At 36.4% G+C, this 17,128-nt stretch overlaps 1 protein-coding gene and 1 pseudogene across 1 annotated transcript; both read left to right on the forward strand.

The window, feature by feature from the left end:
* Positions 1–8,431: 8,431 nt before the first annotated feature.
* Positions 8,432–11,188, forward strand: LOC149209319 (BTB/POZ domain-containing protein At2g24240-like; annotated as a pseudogene).
* A 5,213-nt stretch (positions 11,189–16,401) lies between these two features.
* On the forward strand, positions 16,402–17,055 carry LOC149209320 (uncharacterized). Its single transcript, XM_089398575.1, has 2 exons — positions 16,402–16,672; positions 16,769–17,055. The coding sequence occupies exons 1-2, from the start codon at positions 16,402–16,404 to the stop codon at positions 17,053–17,055; spliced, it is 558 nt and encodes a 185-aa protein (XP_089254701.1).
* The last annotated feature ends 73 nt before the right edge of the window (positions 17,056–17,128 follow it).

Consider the following 17,128-nt stretch of genomic DNA (forward strand, 5'->3'; position numbering starts at 1 on the left):
TAAGAGTCCTTCTTGGATTTGATAATCATAACTTTTGTTTTGTCAATGTTAACAATCATGCCCATGGTAGAGCATAAATCCTTAAGTATAAGTTGCTTATCAATATCAGATGGGCACCTTGTGAGAAGAACAATATCGTCAGCGCAGAGAAGAAGGATGATGACTATCCCAGCTAAGATTGTGCCATCACATCCTGCTTCCTCTAAACAACCTTCTAGCTTGTCGATATAAATGCCAAATAGGGTAGGAGAGAGGAGGAAACCTTGTTTAACTCTAATATTACTCTTAATATCTTTCGACCACCCCTCATTGCTCTTTAACTTGGCAATTACATTCTTGTATAACATTATAGCGGTAGCTCTTAACTCAAAAGGAACCTTTAGCTCTTCTAATATGTTCCAAAGGTTGTTTCTAGGAACCGTATCGAAAGCCTTTCTAAAGTCCACAAAGCAACAAAAGAGATTGTATTTATCATTGCGACATTCCTCCACAATGATCCTAAGCGTAACGAGGTTGCTCAACTTTCTTTCCAAAATAATACCATATAACTTGGCTAGGAGAGGGTTGATCATAATTGTCTGATAATTAGAGGGGTTATTTGTATCCCCACTTTTAAAAATAGGGATAATGAGGCTTTGAGTCCATGGTTTAGGGAACCCTTGCTTGACCGCTTGATTGAAAAGCTTGTGAATGTGGAGGATGAGGATAGGAACTCCAATTTTTAAGATTTCCGCCTGGTAACCTTCAATGTCCTTAGCTTTCCCATTAGCCAAGCGATTAACCTCAAAATCAATGTTTTCTAATGAAAAAACGTCTTTCATTGTGAGTAGGGTTTCAAAGTTATCCACGACACTTGGAGATTCATAAAGCTTTTTAAGATTGGAATTCCAGAGGTGTAAGAGATTCTGCTGTCTTTTATGAATATATTGCCTTTTTTTCCTTTTAGTTAGGGCCTTGTATATTTTATCTTGCCAATTTTAGGAGATTCATCAACAACTTCCTTAATTTCTCTCCTCGCACTTTTACAATCTTTTTCATATCATGGGTTGGTTTTGCTATTTCTTTTATTACCTGAAACTTCAATTGAGAACTTGTTAATAGAATATGAGAGGGTTGTAGTAAAATTATGATAGAGATCTTCTATGTTGTCTATACTTGATAAAAGAAGAAAATTAGTTTTTAATTCATTTAGAAAGAGATACTTTTTATTTCTATCAAAGATTAACTTCTTTTGGCTATAAGGATTATCTTCTATGGGATCTCTATACATGAAAAAATTGAGAGATATAAGTAAAGGCCTATGATCAGAGTCAGGCTCGTGGTTGTTTAAGATGTCAAAATTTGTTATTTCATTGTATAGAGGGAGATCAGAGATAACATAGTCTACCACGCTGCTACCAAGCCCATGGATGCAGGTCATGTAGCTAGAATTGGGCCACTTCTTTAGACCGTTGCAAATTATGAGATCCTGAGCACTACAGAGCTTGACTAGCTCCGACCCAAACAAATGCTCCCCGAGGTCTTCAGAGCTGCTTTTGTACCGGCTAGCCAGAGGAAGGTATTTTTCTAACCAAAGAGGATTAGGGTTGGAATGATTGCTTAGAAGAATAGCATGGTTGCTTGAAGTTAGAGCATTAAAGTCACCCATTAAAATGATATTGCCTTCATTCCTTAGGCTAGAAATATCATTCTCTAAACCATTGTAAGGACTATTTTTATTTAGATTGTTTTTCTTATAGAAGTTAGAATTGATGGGGGGGAATAACAGATTGCTATGTAGGTCTTTTTATCATAAATGTCAGTAATTTCTGTCAAACTATATTACTTGTAAGGGGCGTTTTTATAAATCCTAGCTTGGGGAGAGATGTTCTTCTTAATGTAACAAGCTATGCCCCCAATGCCTCTACGTGAGGATCGCTTAATCTAGGTAGACCATAATGTAAATCCATCTATGTTAGGGACCTTAGATTCTTCGTGCTCCCAAGTGTCAACAAGCAAAATAATATCAACACCATTCGAGATCCAACTTAGCTTAGGGCCTTTGTTCCATGGAAAGCCCCGAAAATTCCAAGAAAGAATCTGGAGCATGTTGAATTGCTATTTATTATTATCCTTTTGGTTTCTATCTCGAATAACGGCTTCTCTATTTCTGATTATTGCCCATTTTCATTCCTTCCTAGCTTCCTTTACCTTTTGAACCTCCTTTCTCAATTCTGCTTGATCTTCTGGAATGAGATCTTCATTTATAAATATTCTCATTCCTTTTAGACTTGAGGTTTTACTAAGTATGTCATACTTATGGCCAGTAGAGCTCACCGTTATTCGATCAACCTTCCTTTATTCTCAGTTAGTTTCCCCAACCTTGTTGTTTCTGAGACACGTTGTTTCAATTTGTAATCTGTTATGTAATTCTATCTGGGCTATGGCTAAAGTATCCTCGTCTACCTCCTCTTTCAAACCAAAGATTATAAGGTTCAAGGCCTTTTTGTTACGCTCATGGTCTAGTTCTATCAATATTTTCATTTCATCTTTAATTGGTTTGATATCTAATTTACCTTCCACGCTATTTAGGGTGAGGAGACTATTAAATTTAACTTTTGTTTTCATTTAATCTTACTCTAAATTAAAAAAAGAAAAGTGTTATCCATGGTGTGCAATTTGTTGGAAGAGTGTTGTATATCCATGAATGAAGCAACAACAAAAATATCATACCATTGGAGAAACAAAACTAAAATCACCAAAATTGTCATTTTTAGAAAATTAGTTAAGGTTGTAAAGCAAATCAACTCCAGTATAAAAACAATTTTCATGCAAGTGAATAAAGTTTATTGAATTACATAGAGTTTTTAATATGCCAACCACCAAATCACTGTACTGTGTTTGGTAGAGTCGTTTCATTAAAAACAATTTTTTGAAAATAAATATTAAAATTATTTTGATTAAAGTTTATTTAAACCTTATTTTAATAAAAAAAATTATATATATATATATATATATATATATATATATATATATATATATATAATAAAGTGATATATATTAAGTGGAAGTAAGAGAAGTAAAGGAAAAAATGAATTATTTAATCAAAGAATATAAAGGAGTTTTGAAGTATAAAATGGAGAATTCAAAAATGACATAATAGAGAATCTTCTATAAGGCTTTTCCAGTTACATTAAAGGGGAATATCTAAGGAAAATCAATTAATTAGCAAACTAATTATTAATTCGAGAATCAAATAGAGAAGGAAAGAAAGATATTTATCATTATTTATTAATATATTAGTTCGTCCATAAACTCAAAAATTAATTTAAAAAATTAATTTGTCTTTCCTTTAAATTAAATTTTCTAACAACTTAAAAACTTCATAGCGATTAAATTATTATATATTGACATCTCATTATATATCAATATCTACATATGCATATTCAACACATTTGTTCATTATTTTATTCCAATATCTACGTATTCACAATATTTAATAATTAGTTTATCTCAATATCTAATTATATTTTATATTATATTTGAAGTAATTTTATAATTACATAATTTATATGTTCCAAATCATTTTATTATAAAGTAAATTATGAGAAAATAGTGAAATTTACCTATGTGTGGATAAAGAAAGAATGCTTTCAAAATAGGTACAAAAGTATACAATAAGATAGCTTGTAATAGTTGGTACAATGAAAAATATAAGTAAATAGAAAATAAATTATTAAATGTCAATTGAAATTAAGAGGTTCATAAAATGAGTGAATGCCAAAAAACTCTTATGCGGAATAATCCTTCTTAAAAAAAAATACAAATTAATTGGCATTGTAAATTTTCATTGTAAAAGAATGTGAATATAGTTACATTCACAAAGTTTATGGCCATGGAAAAAATTAAAGATTAAATGATAACATATGTTTTCTAGCTTAATAAGAAAGAGATTAAGGAAAATTTCTTATTTCTAACTAAATGTATGATAGGTTATTTTACAAGGAAATTTAAAGAAGTGTTAAACATATTGTTAAGAGAAAATGCCCGTTATCTTCCTACATTAGTTTTTAACTTAGAGCCACCTGTTATCTTCCTACGTTACCAATAGTTTGAAATGGATGATGATCTTATTAGGAAATACACCTTTCCACTACTATGCCAAGTGTATGTGTAAGGTGTGTGTTACATTTTGCAGTCTTCCCATTATGGTTAACCTTGATAGGTGTCAATTAACAAATGGCATATTTTTAATGGAGCTTTGTAAAAAAATAATTTAAACAAGGTTTAATCATGCAATTTAGATATGCACAGAAGTTATGCACGGAAGTTAATGGTTTGAATTCAATCCATTGATATTGTGGCAACTACAAGAATATACTTAGATATGCACGGAAGTTATGCACGGAAATTAGTGGTTTGAATTCAATCCATTGATATTGTAGCAACTACAAAAATATACTCACATATTTAAATTCAAACCGTCCCATCAATTTTTTTGATTAGTAAAATCATTAAAATGGCCAACTCCAATAAGAAGGATGCCTATCCGCATAATTACCAATTAACCTTTTTTTTAATGAAAAAATTACATCTTTTCAAATTGAAACTAAAACTAACCCTTCAAATAAATTTGATCAATGGTTGTATGAATACATCCATACTAGTCGGTATTACTTAAATTACAGCTCAATTCCATCGTGAAAAGAAAATTAAAATAAGCTGGATTGAATTAAAGCTTGAACGGTAATAAAACTATACGTATGGTTAAATTTAATGGCCGAAAGAGGTTACGCAGTTAATTTAGTAAGAAGAATAGTTCACTTTGTGGCGTGGTTTACTGTCGCGCTGGAATTTTCCACACCGCACTCCTACGAAGTAGCATAAACATAACAGGTCGTTGGACGGAAACGGCTCTCTGGCGTTGTCAGCGTTCCCTTGCCTGTCGGGAAACTTTCGGAGATGGTAATGTTTTGGCCTCTCATATAAAGGGGTCAATATTGGCGCAACTCTCCCGAGAATTTATTGGAACGTGATAGACCTTTCTTTATTTGCGTGTAATGACTTTTCTATGTTTTGGCCTCTCATACTTTTCGTTCAATGTTGACCTGAATCTTATATTGCAATTGGAATAATCTTTACAGGAATTAATGGAATTGGAATTTGATGGAATTCTTATAAGTTTTATTTGTGTATGTTACGTAATTTAAGTGGTGTGGGACTTTTCATTTTACTGCATTTATTTATTATTATAAGAAAAATAACAAAATATTATATTACCGTAAACAATAATATTATCAAACTAATACTATTACCGGTGATCTATCTCCCGTCTGCGGTTCTATCGGTGATCATTCTCGTCTGCGGTTCTATCGATCTATCTCCCGTAGATCTCGTCTGTGGTTCTTCGGTGATCAGTTTAGAAATCATATATACTGTCTTTTCATATCAGCAATTATTTTTCGGCAACTAGATAGATCTCGTCTGCGGTTCTTCGATACTACGGTGATCTATCTATCTCCCGTCTGCGGTGATCTATCTCCCGTCTGCGGTTCTACGGTGATCTATCTCCCGTCTGCGGTTCTATCGGTGATCATTCTCGTCTGCGGTTCTACCAATCTATCTCCCGTAGATCTCGTTTGCGGTTTCGTCTGCGGTTCTACGGTGATCATGAATTGAATATGCAGTATAGATCTGGTGCAGATCTGCGGTATAGATCTGGGGCCTGCTCGCATTTACAGTTTATTTCACGGCTAGGTTTTAGATCTGAGGCTAGATCTAGGCGGCTAATTTCTGCGGTCAGATCTAGATCTAATCTTATCTTCTGTCTTATTTGTCTGCGGCTGGGTTCTACGAGCAAGTAAAATATGGCTCCGAGCTTCGCAAAAATAACTGGTGGCTCATCCGTCTCTGAAGGGCAATCTCCTCCCCATATCGTGAGTGAAGCCCCAGCTCCCAATATCCAAGTGGTCCAGGACTCACTCGATGAAGCTTTGAAGTTCTCCGAAAGTGCCCTAATTTGCCGGTTCAATGGTTTTTGGCCGCGGCTGATGGCACTCCACAATTGGATCTCGGAGGTATGGAAGCCTATCATTTCTGATGAAATTAATATCTACCCCTGTGCTAGAGGTTTCTTTATAGTAGATTTCGAAAATCCTGAAAGCAGACAATGTATTCTAGATTCCGGCCCTTGGTTTTGGGAAAAATCAGGGCTATTCATGAAGCCATGGAACCCATCATTCGATCCCTCTACAGCAGTGATAACCTCAACACCAGTTTGGGTGAGATTGCCAAGCCTACCCTTGCATCTCTGGAATCTCTCCTCGCTAAAAGCCATCAGAAATGCAATTGGGAAATTTTACTGCAGGTGCCCAGAAACAGAGGAATATGCCAGAACCACCTATGCACGCATCTGTGTGGAAATGGATTTCAGCGCCGGATTCCCAGCTGAAATAAACCTAACAAGTAAAGACTATGTGTGGAACGAGAAGCTTGATTATGAAAGTGTCCTCTTCAGATGTCGATCGTGCTTTGAGACGGGGCATCTAGCCAAAAATTGCCCAAAAGCCTCTGAGAAAAATTTTGCTAAAAAAAACCACCACAGATGTACATGGTGGGAAGGAGCACAAAAAGAACACTACACTGTCATCAAAGAAGAAGAATATTCTAGAGAAAATGAGTCACAAAAAATCAAGGAAGAAGGAAACAACTCTCAAAACAAGCAAGGAGAAAGCCCGCCCCAACAAATCAACAGTTATGAGGATTTGAATACCGCGGAAAATAAATCTTCATTTAATAGCAAAGGAGATCTCCTAAACCAAACTTCTTCTCCGACTATTTTCAAAAGAACGAACACAATAAATCGCGAAGCTAAGACACCAATGTGCCAAGAAGCAGAAGAGATGAAGGAGATGCAAGACAAAGGAAGTTGGAAGACCGTAGAGAAAAGAAAGAAAGCTTCAACACCAATCTCGCCAAGAAAGACGAAGACCCAGACAAGTAAAAATTAAGAAAATTGTAGGTCCGATACACCAATTTGGTCTCAGTGGACGTTAACCATCATCATCATCATCATCATCACTAACACAACCTATAAATTAAATAACTTACTAAAACGCTTACCTGATGCATCTCGCATTGAGAAAAACACTGACATTGCGAAAAATGTTGAAATGATAGAAGCTGAAAATTAACGACCCACACAAAAAGACAACGTACACATCATACCGCGTTGAACGTGGAGCCAACGACAATGATTTCAGAAACAGAGGGTTCCATGGAGGGAATACTTCAGAAATTTGAACACTGACTCCAATAATAGACATGATCAAATTACCAACGCACACATAATTATAACGCACATCCTTCGATCTATGGGTCACGCCAAGCGCAATCATTTCATAAAGCAATCCGTAAAAGAGCACTTCATGGAAATTCATGTTGTATTGTACTTGGAAAGTAAATTGGTTAGACTACGCTTTTAATATTTATATTCACTTACTTATTTTTTCAATCCATGATTTGATTAATTTTAAATATATATTATTTATTTATTTAAAAGATAGATAATTTTGATTTATCTAAATCATATATTCACTATGATCATGATTAATAATTTATTTATAGATGTATTTCAAAATAAAAATAATTTATTTATTTTTAATAATTTATTTACAAATGTATTTAAAAGTAAAAAATTATTAACATTTTTCATAATTTAAAGTTGGAGATTTGATAGTTAATGATCAATTAAGATCATCCTGCCTCAAAAGTTGGATTAAGCTTAGATTTTATGTTCAAGTATCAATCAAACAACTCATACGAAGTGTTCAAACATGAATGAATTAGTGGATCCCAAGAAATATGTTGTTATGAAGGATAATATTTTGAATTAGATTATATGTAGTTCAAGGTTTGTGTAATTTTGCGGCTTTAATGGACGGTATTTATCTCCAAATCTTTATATGTTATTTTAAGAGAATAATTTTGATTCAAAAATATATAAATGATATTAAAGATGAGAAAAAATCACAATATAACTAATATAACTCTGAGTGATTCTATATTAAAATTTATAAATAATACAATTAGCAATTGCTCCAAAAGGTACAAAGAGACATAGATAAGTTTTCTTAAATGGAATGCATTTGTAGACATGATTTGTATTATTAAAGTGCTCCTAAATATTAATTCATTGATTTAATTTCCCGCCTTATTTATGTGTTATTATTGAACATGAATAATAATAAAGTGTATTCCACTGGAACGAAAAACCAATCAATGAAAAGGTGTATCTCACCCATTTTACACCATAGTGGGCTAAGCACTCAAACAAACCCCAACGAGGACAACTGCATCTTACATAACACCCATTAAGTGTTGACCACTACCACTAAGGATTCACAACAGAGGGTTTTTTCGTTATACAGATTAGTTTTATAACCGTGTGGTGATGACGATCAGAAGATAGCAAGATGATGGTCACAAAGTGAAACTGGATGTTGGGGGAAAACGATTTGTGATGAGAAAGAGCACTCTTCTCCTCGACTTGTTCATGCTGTGAACAGGGGAATTTTACGTCCCTCCACACATGTCCTAGAAGGTTCTTTAAAGAGAGGCGCTCTACTATGGTCTCGTTGACAAAGTCCATAGTGCCACATGGGTTGAAAGCTTGGATGGAAACCGAATTCATCTTTCGAGTTCCATGCATAGAAAAGTCATGGGAGATGCCACCACTATCAGAGTAGTGTTGGACGGACGATGCTGCGTGGCACATGGCAGCATGGTTCATGTCTATGATTGGACCATGGAGGAGCTACAACCCCTCAGTTTTAATTTCTATCTCGTTAACGACGTGGTTTTCTAGTCCCAGTGCCTCGTGGACAAGCCCAGCCATGGCGGCATGGTGAGATGCAATACGAGAATGGGAAAGCTGCAACATAGAATCGAGGTGTGCCATCAAGGAGGCTAAGACAAAATTTCACTGTCGGAGAGCTTGCCAGCAGTAGCCATGGTCACATGTATGCCAGTTGCAGAGGGTTAAACGTCGAATATGGAGTAGGGATGCGGGATCAAAGTACATGTGAGAAAGTGGATTTCGTATAAGATTGGCCACTCGGAGATGCAGGGAAGCTAAAGTGGCTTCCCAAGAGCAATCTCCTCCTAGGGCGACTCTGTATCCTTGAAGTGATCATGCTAACATCAGCTTGATCCAAGTACATGTGAGAAAGTGGATTTTGTATAAGATTGGCCACTCGGAGATGCAGGGAAGCTAATGTGGCTTCCCAAGAGCAATCTCCTCCTGAGGCAACTTTGTATCCTTGAAGTGATCATGCTAACGTCATCAGCTTGATGGGTTTTCGGGGCAAGAATAGTGTGGCCTTATCGTGGACAGATTGCCATTTATTGGACGACTTGAAAGTGGTGGCAGGCTCATTCTCTTATAGGCTCCGAAATTTAATCTACACCTTTCATTAGCACATAACTCTACATTTTTATTGGGATCACAGAGGACATGGACATATGTTTTTGAAGAGAACTCTTCTCCGGCTTGCCTAATTCTTTTCATAGGACATTCTAATGTTTTGTCCCTCACGGAGGAATCCTTCACTAAACGATGAAGAAGTAGTCTCCCAAAAGAGTGAGAGAAGTTATCTGTTTTTCTTTGGCTAATTGAATCCTCTCATTGATGGCATAAAATTCACCTTGGTCAGTTTTCATGCATCATAAGATCCATGAATACTCCGCAACTTTAACTTCCTTGGAGCCATAGAGCACTCCTCCCTCTTGCCACACCTGCCTATTTACTTAATTTAACATCATATTAATTTATACAGTTGCTTAGGCTCCACCGCCCTGGTGGAGTCTCAACTCTTGCTAAGTAATAAATTCTTGATTTATCTGTCTTACTTAGTGTTAGAAATACTCTTAGGGCTTTAGTGGTAGCCACTAGGTTTGATCTTGGGTTTCATCCAAGGTACCCAACAAGTTATGAATTCACCATAGTTAAAAAATGATTTTACCTTTACATTTTCAGCTTAGAATGAAATAATATTTTTTTTAATATGTCAAATAATATTTAATTTTTTAATATTATCTATCAAGAGATTGTTTATTTCAAAATCAATTTTGAAATGATAATTAGGGATTATTTGTTTAATATTTGGTATTATTTATTTGTGTATATTTTATATATTATTTCAAAGCTCTACTTCAAATATATTTCTGATATTAAGTTTAGTTTCTGAAATATTTTTATATAAACTTTTCTATATAAAAATATTAAATTCAGTTTTATAGTAAAATTTATAATGGTTTAAATCATTTTTGAACATTTGTTTTTCTTTAATGGAATTAAAGAGCTATTAAAATATTATTTTTTTCGCATAAAAGATGCCCTGTGGCAGCCTCTTTTTTATTGGAATATCGTAAATGTATTTGGTCAAAAATGCCACTTTTATGTCCCTTTCTGAAAACATAACTCGTTTTCTTTTATCCACCCTAAAGCTCAGGCATATAAAGATCTGAAACTTTACAACCGCGCAACAATTTTAAAACTCCACCATGTATCACGCTTTAATATTTCGATTAACTTTTCATTTCCGAAAATTAATTTACCCCAGCAATTGCACATTGTCGAGTCATATGTACTTTTCTTCAGGGTTTTCATTCTGTGTTAGGTGATTTCAATTTTAATATGCTGCGATCTTGCTTGCCATTCAAACTCTGCTTGTGTTGCTTACGCAGAATCAACTCTTGCATGGTTCTCAATTCGATTGGCAACTTTTCTCTGTTGAGCAAAGTAATCATATCAAAATACATTCCCTTTTGTTGTGACGCTACCGTAAGTTAAATCAAGAGGTGGATGGGGTCAAAAATCTGTTGGGATATTAATTCCAACTGCTGTGCAGGAACAGCAACGGCAGGGCAGTCATCAGCCGGAATCCGCCATCAAAACAGCTCAGGAAAAGCACTTACACATATCACACGGCTTTTGGTCAGCAAGCCGTTTCCAGAGAATCGACTCCGATGCAATGAAATGCTTCCATGCGTCCATTGCATGTTTTCCCGTGCAGCTCCATCGGAACGTAACATTCGGCAAACAAAGGGCTTAATCCACCACAACCGTCCGATTCAGCTAAGCGCTCTCCGCCGTCCATCAATCCAAATTGCGTTCAAGCCTGCATTAAATAAGATTGCGGTGGAGTAAAATAAACGTTTGGTTGACCGCAGATTTTCTCATTAAGGCATTTAATGAATTTCTCTTGGTCGTACATAGTTGGTAGAAGATTTTTTATTTACGGCACGTAAATATAATGTTTGCTTTGGGAGTCGTTTTTTTTGACATATGTTTTGTTTTGGGTTTATATGTTTGAGCAAAGAAACAAAAGGGCTTGCTGCAGAGAAAAACCCAAGTTGACTTATGTGAAGAACATCGTGACTTGCACAGTAGTGCAAGGGTTCATTTTACATAAACAAACACAAAGGGCTCGTGGCTATAACGATTTATTAGCACATGGAATGAAACGAAAAGGGGCAGCTGTAATTTTTTGCACATGGAATAAAAGTGACAATTTGCAGCAGCGAACAACCACGGGGAGATGCACAACAGTGCATAAATTATGTGTTGATTTCTTTTGTGAAGAATATATGAAAAGCGCAGCAGCGCGTATATTTTTTTGTTATGTTGTTTATTGGATATGCAATGTAAAACTGGGAGCAACGCAAAGGATGAAATGAAAAGGGGCTCACTACAGCAGTGTGTGAAAAAAAAGGGAACACGGAGTATTATAAAACAGAGGTTGAAATGTAAATTTTTTTGGTTGCTCAAACGAAGGGAAGCAAGCTGCGAGCGGATGAAGAATTGTATTACACAGCAGTGTAAATGGTGTGAGTAAAGAAATGGTTTTTCACCTCACAGTGAATGTAATGTAAAAGTTCTTTTTAAAAGAGTATATGTAAAAGTTCTTTACAACAGTAAATGTAAGACTTTGTTTTTACAACAGTAAATGTAAATGAGATTTTACACACAGCAGTGTAAAATCTCAGGAGGAGAACAGAGTAAATTTTTGTTGGTTGAAATGTATTTTTGGTGAAACCCTCTGTTAAAGAGGAAGGTGCTTTTCAGCATAGTCTCATGGTGAATCCCTCTGTCAAGAGGAAGATGGCATATACTGGTGAATCCCTCTGATCAAGAGGAAGATGCTTTTTAGCATAGACCGGTGAATCGCTCTGTCAATAGGAAGATGCTCTTCAGCATAATCTCTGGTGAATCCCTCTGTGTGAGGAGGACTCTTTTGTTGTTTGTGGAACTGCATCTGAAGCAGTGTTGGTGAATCCCTCTATGTGAGGAAGAGCTTTGTGTAGCAGCAGTTTTGTAATCCCTCTGTTAAGAGGAAGACCTTTTTTTTGTAACAGGCAGTCATATTGATGAATGCAAAGTTTTTTTTTGGTGTGAAAATTTCTGTTCTCAGAAAACAAGTTAGCTTCCCTGTAAAAAAGATCCTGTGGTAGAGAAACAGAGCATTGTCTCTGTGTTCAGTTTATTTTGTTTTTTGGATTTTATCAGAAAAATCCCCAACAGTGGTATCAGAGCATTGTTCTGCTCTGTTGAATTTTGTTTGAAATCAACAGAAATTTCCAACATGGTATCAGAGCTAGTCCAGGCTCTTTGAAGGCGTCAAAGAAGCTGAAGGAAGGCTTCTAGCTACAACAGCTTCTCCAGCAGAATGAAGACTCAGCCAAGAAAGGATCCAGGTATTTCTCAAGTTTTCTGTGTTACTGTTGAAGATAGTGAGTTATTTTAATATACAGTCAAGCATTTTAAAGCATAGTTAAGAAGTGCAAGGAATGGCCAGCACCAGCACTAGCATGGGTATTTTTAATACTCAGCTCCCACTACTCAATGGGAAAAACTATGACTATTGGGCAATAGTTATGAGAACTTTTCTTTTCTCAGAAGATTTATGGGAATTTGTTGATGATGGTTTTGAAAAACCAGCAAATGATGATGAGTTTAATAGCTTAACTCAGGCAAAGAAAGAGTTGTTGAAGAACTATAAGAAGGAGGATGCTAAGGCCCTCTACTTCTTGTATCGAGCAGTGGATGAGAGTGTGTTTCTAAGGATAGCAGCAGCTAAGACATCCAGAGAAGCATGGGAAACTCTCAAGACAGCCTATCAAGGCATGGAGAAAGTGAAAACAACAAAACCTCAGTTCATTGAGGAGAAAGCTTGTGATGAAAGCTTAGAGAAAACAGTGAATGATAAAAACTGTTTGACTCATAATGAAGATGATGAGGAGATGGCTGAAGTACATCCCCAAAGAGCATTGCCAACGTAAGGGAAGCAAGAGACACCCTTGAGGAGAAATGAACAATAGGCAACAAATGAAGGTATGAATTCTTTGTTTGCTTTATCTAGTCATGTTGATGACCCTGTTTATTTAGAAGATGGAGTTAAAAATAAGAAATGCACAGAACCCATGAATGGGAGAAAGGAATTAAAGTTCTTTGAAGATCTGTTTAAAGAATATGGAGTTCGATATGTAACTCTTGCCAAGATGGTTGAGATGGGCTTCACTGCCAACACCCTTATCAATATGACAGAAGAAGAGATTGAAGATTTGATGAAGACCCTGGTAGAACTCTATCATATGGATTTTCTTATAGGGGAGAGATATGAAATTAAAACTCCCATGAGAGCAGAGAAGGAGCAGGTAGCAGATATACTGACCAAACCATTGGATTAGAAAAGTTTTGAATTTTTTATGAAGTGTCTGGGTATGACTAAATGCCCAGTAGTTGAAATTAAAGGGGAGTGTTGGAATATTAATTCCAACTGCTGTGCAGGGACAGCAACAGCAGGGCAGTCATCAGCCGGAATCTGCCATCAAAACAGCTCAGGAAAACCACTGACACATATCAGACCGCTTTTGGTCAGCAAGCGGTTTCCGGACAATCGACTTCGATGCAATGAAATGCTTCCACGCGTCCATTGCATGTTTTCCCGTGCAGCTCCATCGGAACGTAACGTTCGGCAAACAAAGGGCTTCCGAAATCCACCACAATCATCCGATTCAGCTAAGCACTCTCCGCCGTCCATCAATCCAACTTGCGTTCAAGCCTGCATTAAATAAGATTTCGTGGAGTAAAATAAACGTTTGGTTGACAGCGGATTTTCTCATTAAGGCATTTAATGAATTTCTCCTGGTCGTAGATAGTTGGTAGAAGATTTTTTATTTACGGCACGTAAATATAATGTTTTCTTTCGGAGTCGTTTTTTTTTACATATGTTTTATTTGGGTTTATATGATTGAACAAAGAAACAAAAGGGCTTGCTGCAGCGAAAAACCCATGTTGACTTCTGTGAAGAACATCGTGACTTGCACAGCAGTGCAAGGGTTCATTTTACATAAGCAAACACAAAGGGCTCGTGGCTGTAAAGATTTATTAGCACATGAAATGAAACGAAAAGGGGCAGCTGTAATTTTTTGCACATGGAATAAAAGTGACAATTTGCAGCTGCGAACAACCAAGGGGAGATGCACAGTAGTGCATAAATTATGTGTTGATTTCTTTTGTGAAGAATATATGAAAAGCGCAGCAGCACGTATATTTATTTGTTATGTTGTTTATTGGATATGCAATGTAAAACTGGGAGCAACGCAAAGGATGAAATGAAAAGGGGCTCGCTACAGCAGTGTGAAAAAAAAGGGAACACGGAGTATTATAAAACAGAGGTTGAAATGTAAATATTTTTTGGTTGCTCAAACGAAGGGAAGCAAGCTGCGAGCAGATGAAGAATTGTATTACACAGCAGTGTAAATGGTGTGAGTAAAGAAATGGTTTTTCACCTGAGAGTGAATGTAATGTAAAATTTCTTTTTACAGGAGTATATGTAAAATTTCTTTACAGCAGTAAATATAAGACTTTGTTTTTACAGCAGTAAATGTAAATGAGATTTTACACACAGCAGTGTAAAATCTCAGGAGGAAAACAGAGTAAATTTTTGTTGGTTGAAATGTATTTTTGGTGAAACCCTCTATTAAAGAGGAAGGTGCTTTTCAGCACAGTCTCATGGTGAATCACTCTATCAAGAGGAAGGTGGCATATACTGGTGAATCCCTCTGATCAAGAGGAAGATGCTTTTTAGCATAGACTGGTGAATCCCTCTGTCAAGAGGAAGATGCTCTTCAGCATAATCTCTGGTGAATCCCTCTGTGTGAGGAAGACTCTTTTGTTGTTTGTGGAACTGCATCTGAAGCAGTGTTGGTGAATCCCTCTATGTGAGGAAGACCTTTGTGTAACAGTAGTTTTGTAATCCCTCTATTAAGAGGAAGACCTTTTTTTTTGTAACAGGCAGTCATATTGATGAATGCAAAGTTTTTTTTGGCGTGAAAAATTTTGTTCTCAGAAAACAAGTTAGCTTCCTTGTGCAAAAGATCCCGTGGCATAAAAACAGAGCATTGTCTCTGTGTTCAGTTTATTTTGTTTTTGGGATTTTACCAGAAAGATCCCCAACAGTGGTATCAGAGCATTGTTCTGATCTGTTGAATTTTTTTTGAAATCAGCAGAAATTTCCAACATGGTATCAGAGCTAGTCCAGGCTCTTTGAAGGTGTCAAAGAAGCTGAAGGAAGGTTTCTGGCTACAGTAGCTTCTCCAGCAGAATGAAGACTCAGCCAAGAAAGGATCCAGGTATTTCTCAAGTTTTATGTGTTACTGTTGAAGACAGTGAGTTATTTTAATACATAGTCAAGCATTTTAAAGCATAGTTAAGAAGTGCAAGGAATGGCCAGCACCAGCACTAGCATGGGTATTTTTAATACTCAGCTCCCACTACTCAATGGGAAAAACTATGACTATTGGGCAATAGTTATGAGAGCTTTTCTTTTCTCAGAAGATTTATGGGAATTTGTTGAAGATGGTTTTGAAAAACCCGCAAATGATGATGAGTTTAATAGCTTAACTCAGGCAGAGAAAGAGCTGTTGAAGAACTATAAGAAGGAGGATGCTAAGGCCCTCTACTTCTTGTATCGAGCAGTGGATGAGAGTGTGTTTCTAAGGATAGCAGTAGCAAAGACATCCAGAGAAGCATGGGAAACTCTCAAGACAGCCTATCAAGGCATGGAGAAAGTGAAGACAGCAAAACCTCAGTTCATTGAGGAGAAAGCTTGTGATGAAAGCTTAGAGAAAACAGTGAATGATAAAAACTGTTTGACTCATAATGAAGATGATGAGGAGATGGCTGAAGTACATCCCCAAACAGCAGTGCCAACGCAAGGGCAGCAAGAGACACCCTTGAGGAGAAATGAACAAGAGGCAACAAATGAAGGTATGAATTCTTTGTTTGCTTTATCTAGTCATGTTGATGACCCTGTTTATTTAGAAGATGGAGTTAAAAATAAGAAATGGACAGAACCCATGAATGGGAGAAAGGAATTAAAGTTCCTTGAAGATCTGTTTAAAGAATATGGAGTTCGATATGTAACTCTTGCCAAGATGGTTGAGATGGGCTTCACTGCCAACACCCTTATCAATATGACAGAAGAAGAGATTGAAGATTTGATGAAGACCCTGGTAGAACTCTATCATATGGATCTTCTTATAGGGGAGAGATATGAAATTAAAACTTCCATGAGACCAGAGAAGGAGCAGGTAGCAGATATACTGACCAAACCATTGAATCAGAAAAGTTTTGAATTTTTAATGAATTGTCTGGGTATGACTAAACGCCGAGCAGTTGAAATTAAAGGGGAGTGTTGGAATATTAATTCCAACTGCTGTGCAGGGACAGCAACAGCAGGGCAGTCATCAGCCGGAATCCGCCATCAAAACAGCTTGGGAAAACCACTGACACATATCGGACCACTTTTGGTCAACAAGCGGTTTCCAGACAATCGACTCCGATGCAATGAAATGCTTCCACGCGTCCATTGCATGTTTTCCTGTGCAGCTCCATCGGAATGTAATGTTCGGCAAACAAAGGGCTTCCGAAATCCACCACAATCGTCCGATTCAGCTAAGCGCTCTCCGTCGTCCATCAATCCAACTTGCGTTCAGGCCTGCATTAAATAAGATTGCCTGGAGTAAAATAAACGTTTGGTTGACCACAGATTTTCTCATTAAGGCATTTAATGAATTTCTCCTG

Source organism: Pinus tabuliformis, chromosome 1_2, assembly GCF_031772625.1.
Source record: "Pinus tabuliformis cultivar Carrire ecotype Pingquan chromosome 1_2, CPIR1, whole genome shotgun sequence".
Lineage (NCBI taxonomy): Eukaryota > Viridiplantae > Streptophyta > Pinopsida > Pinales > Pinaceae > Pinus > Pinus tabuliformis.

Excerpts from the sequence above, each read along its gene's own strand:
- LOC149209320 (XM_089398575.1), top strand. The coding sequence starts at position 16,402 with ATGAATGGGAGAAAGGAATTAAAGTTCCTTGAAGATCTGTTTAAAGAA. Across the intron at positions 16,673-16,768 it reads CAAACCATTGAATCAGAAAA|GGACAGCAACAGCAGGGCAG; the intron begins GTTTTGAATTTT and ends ACTGCTGTGCAG.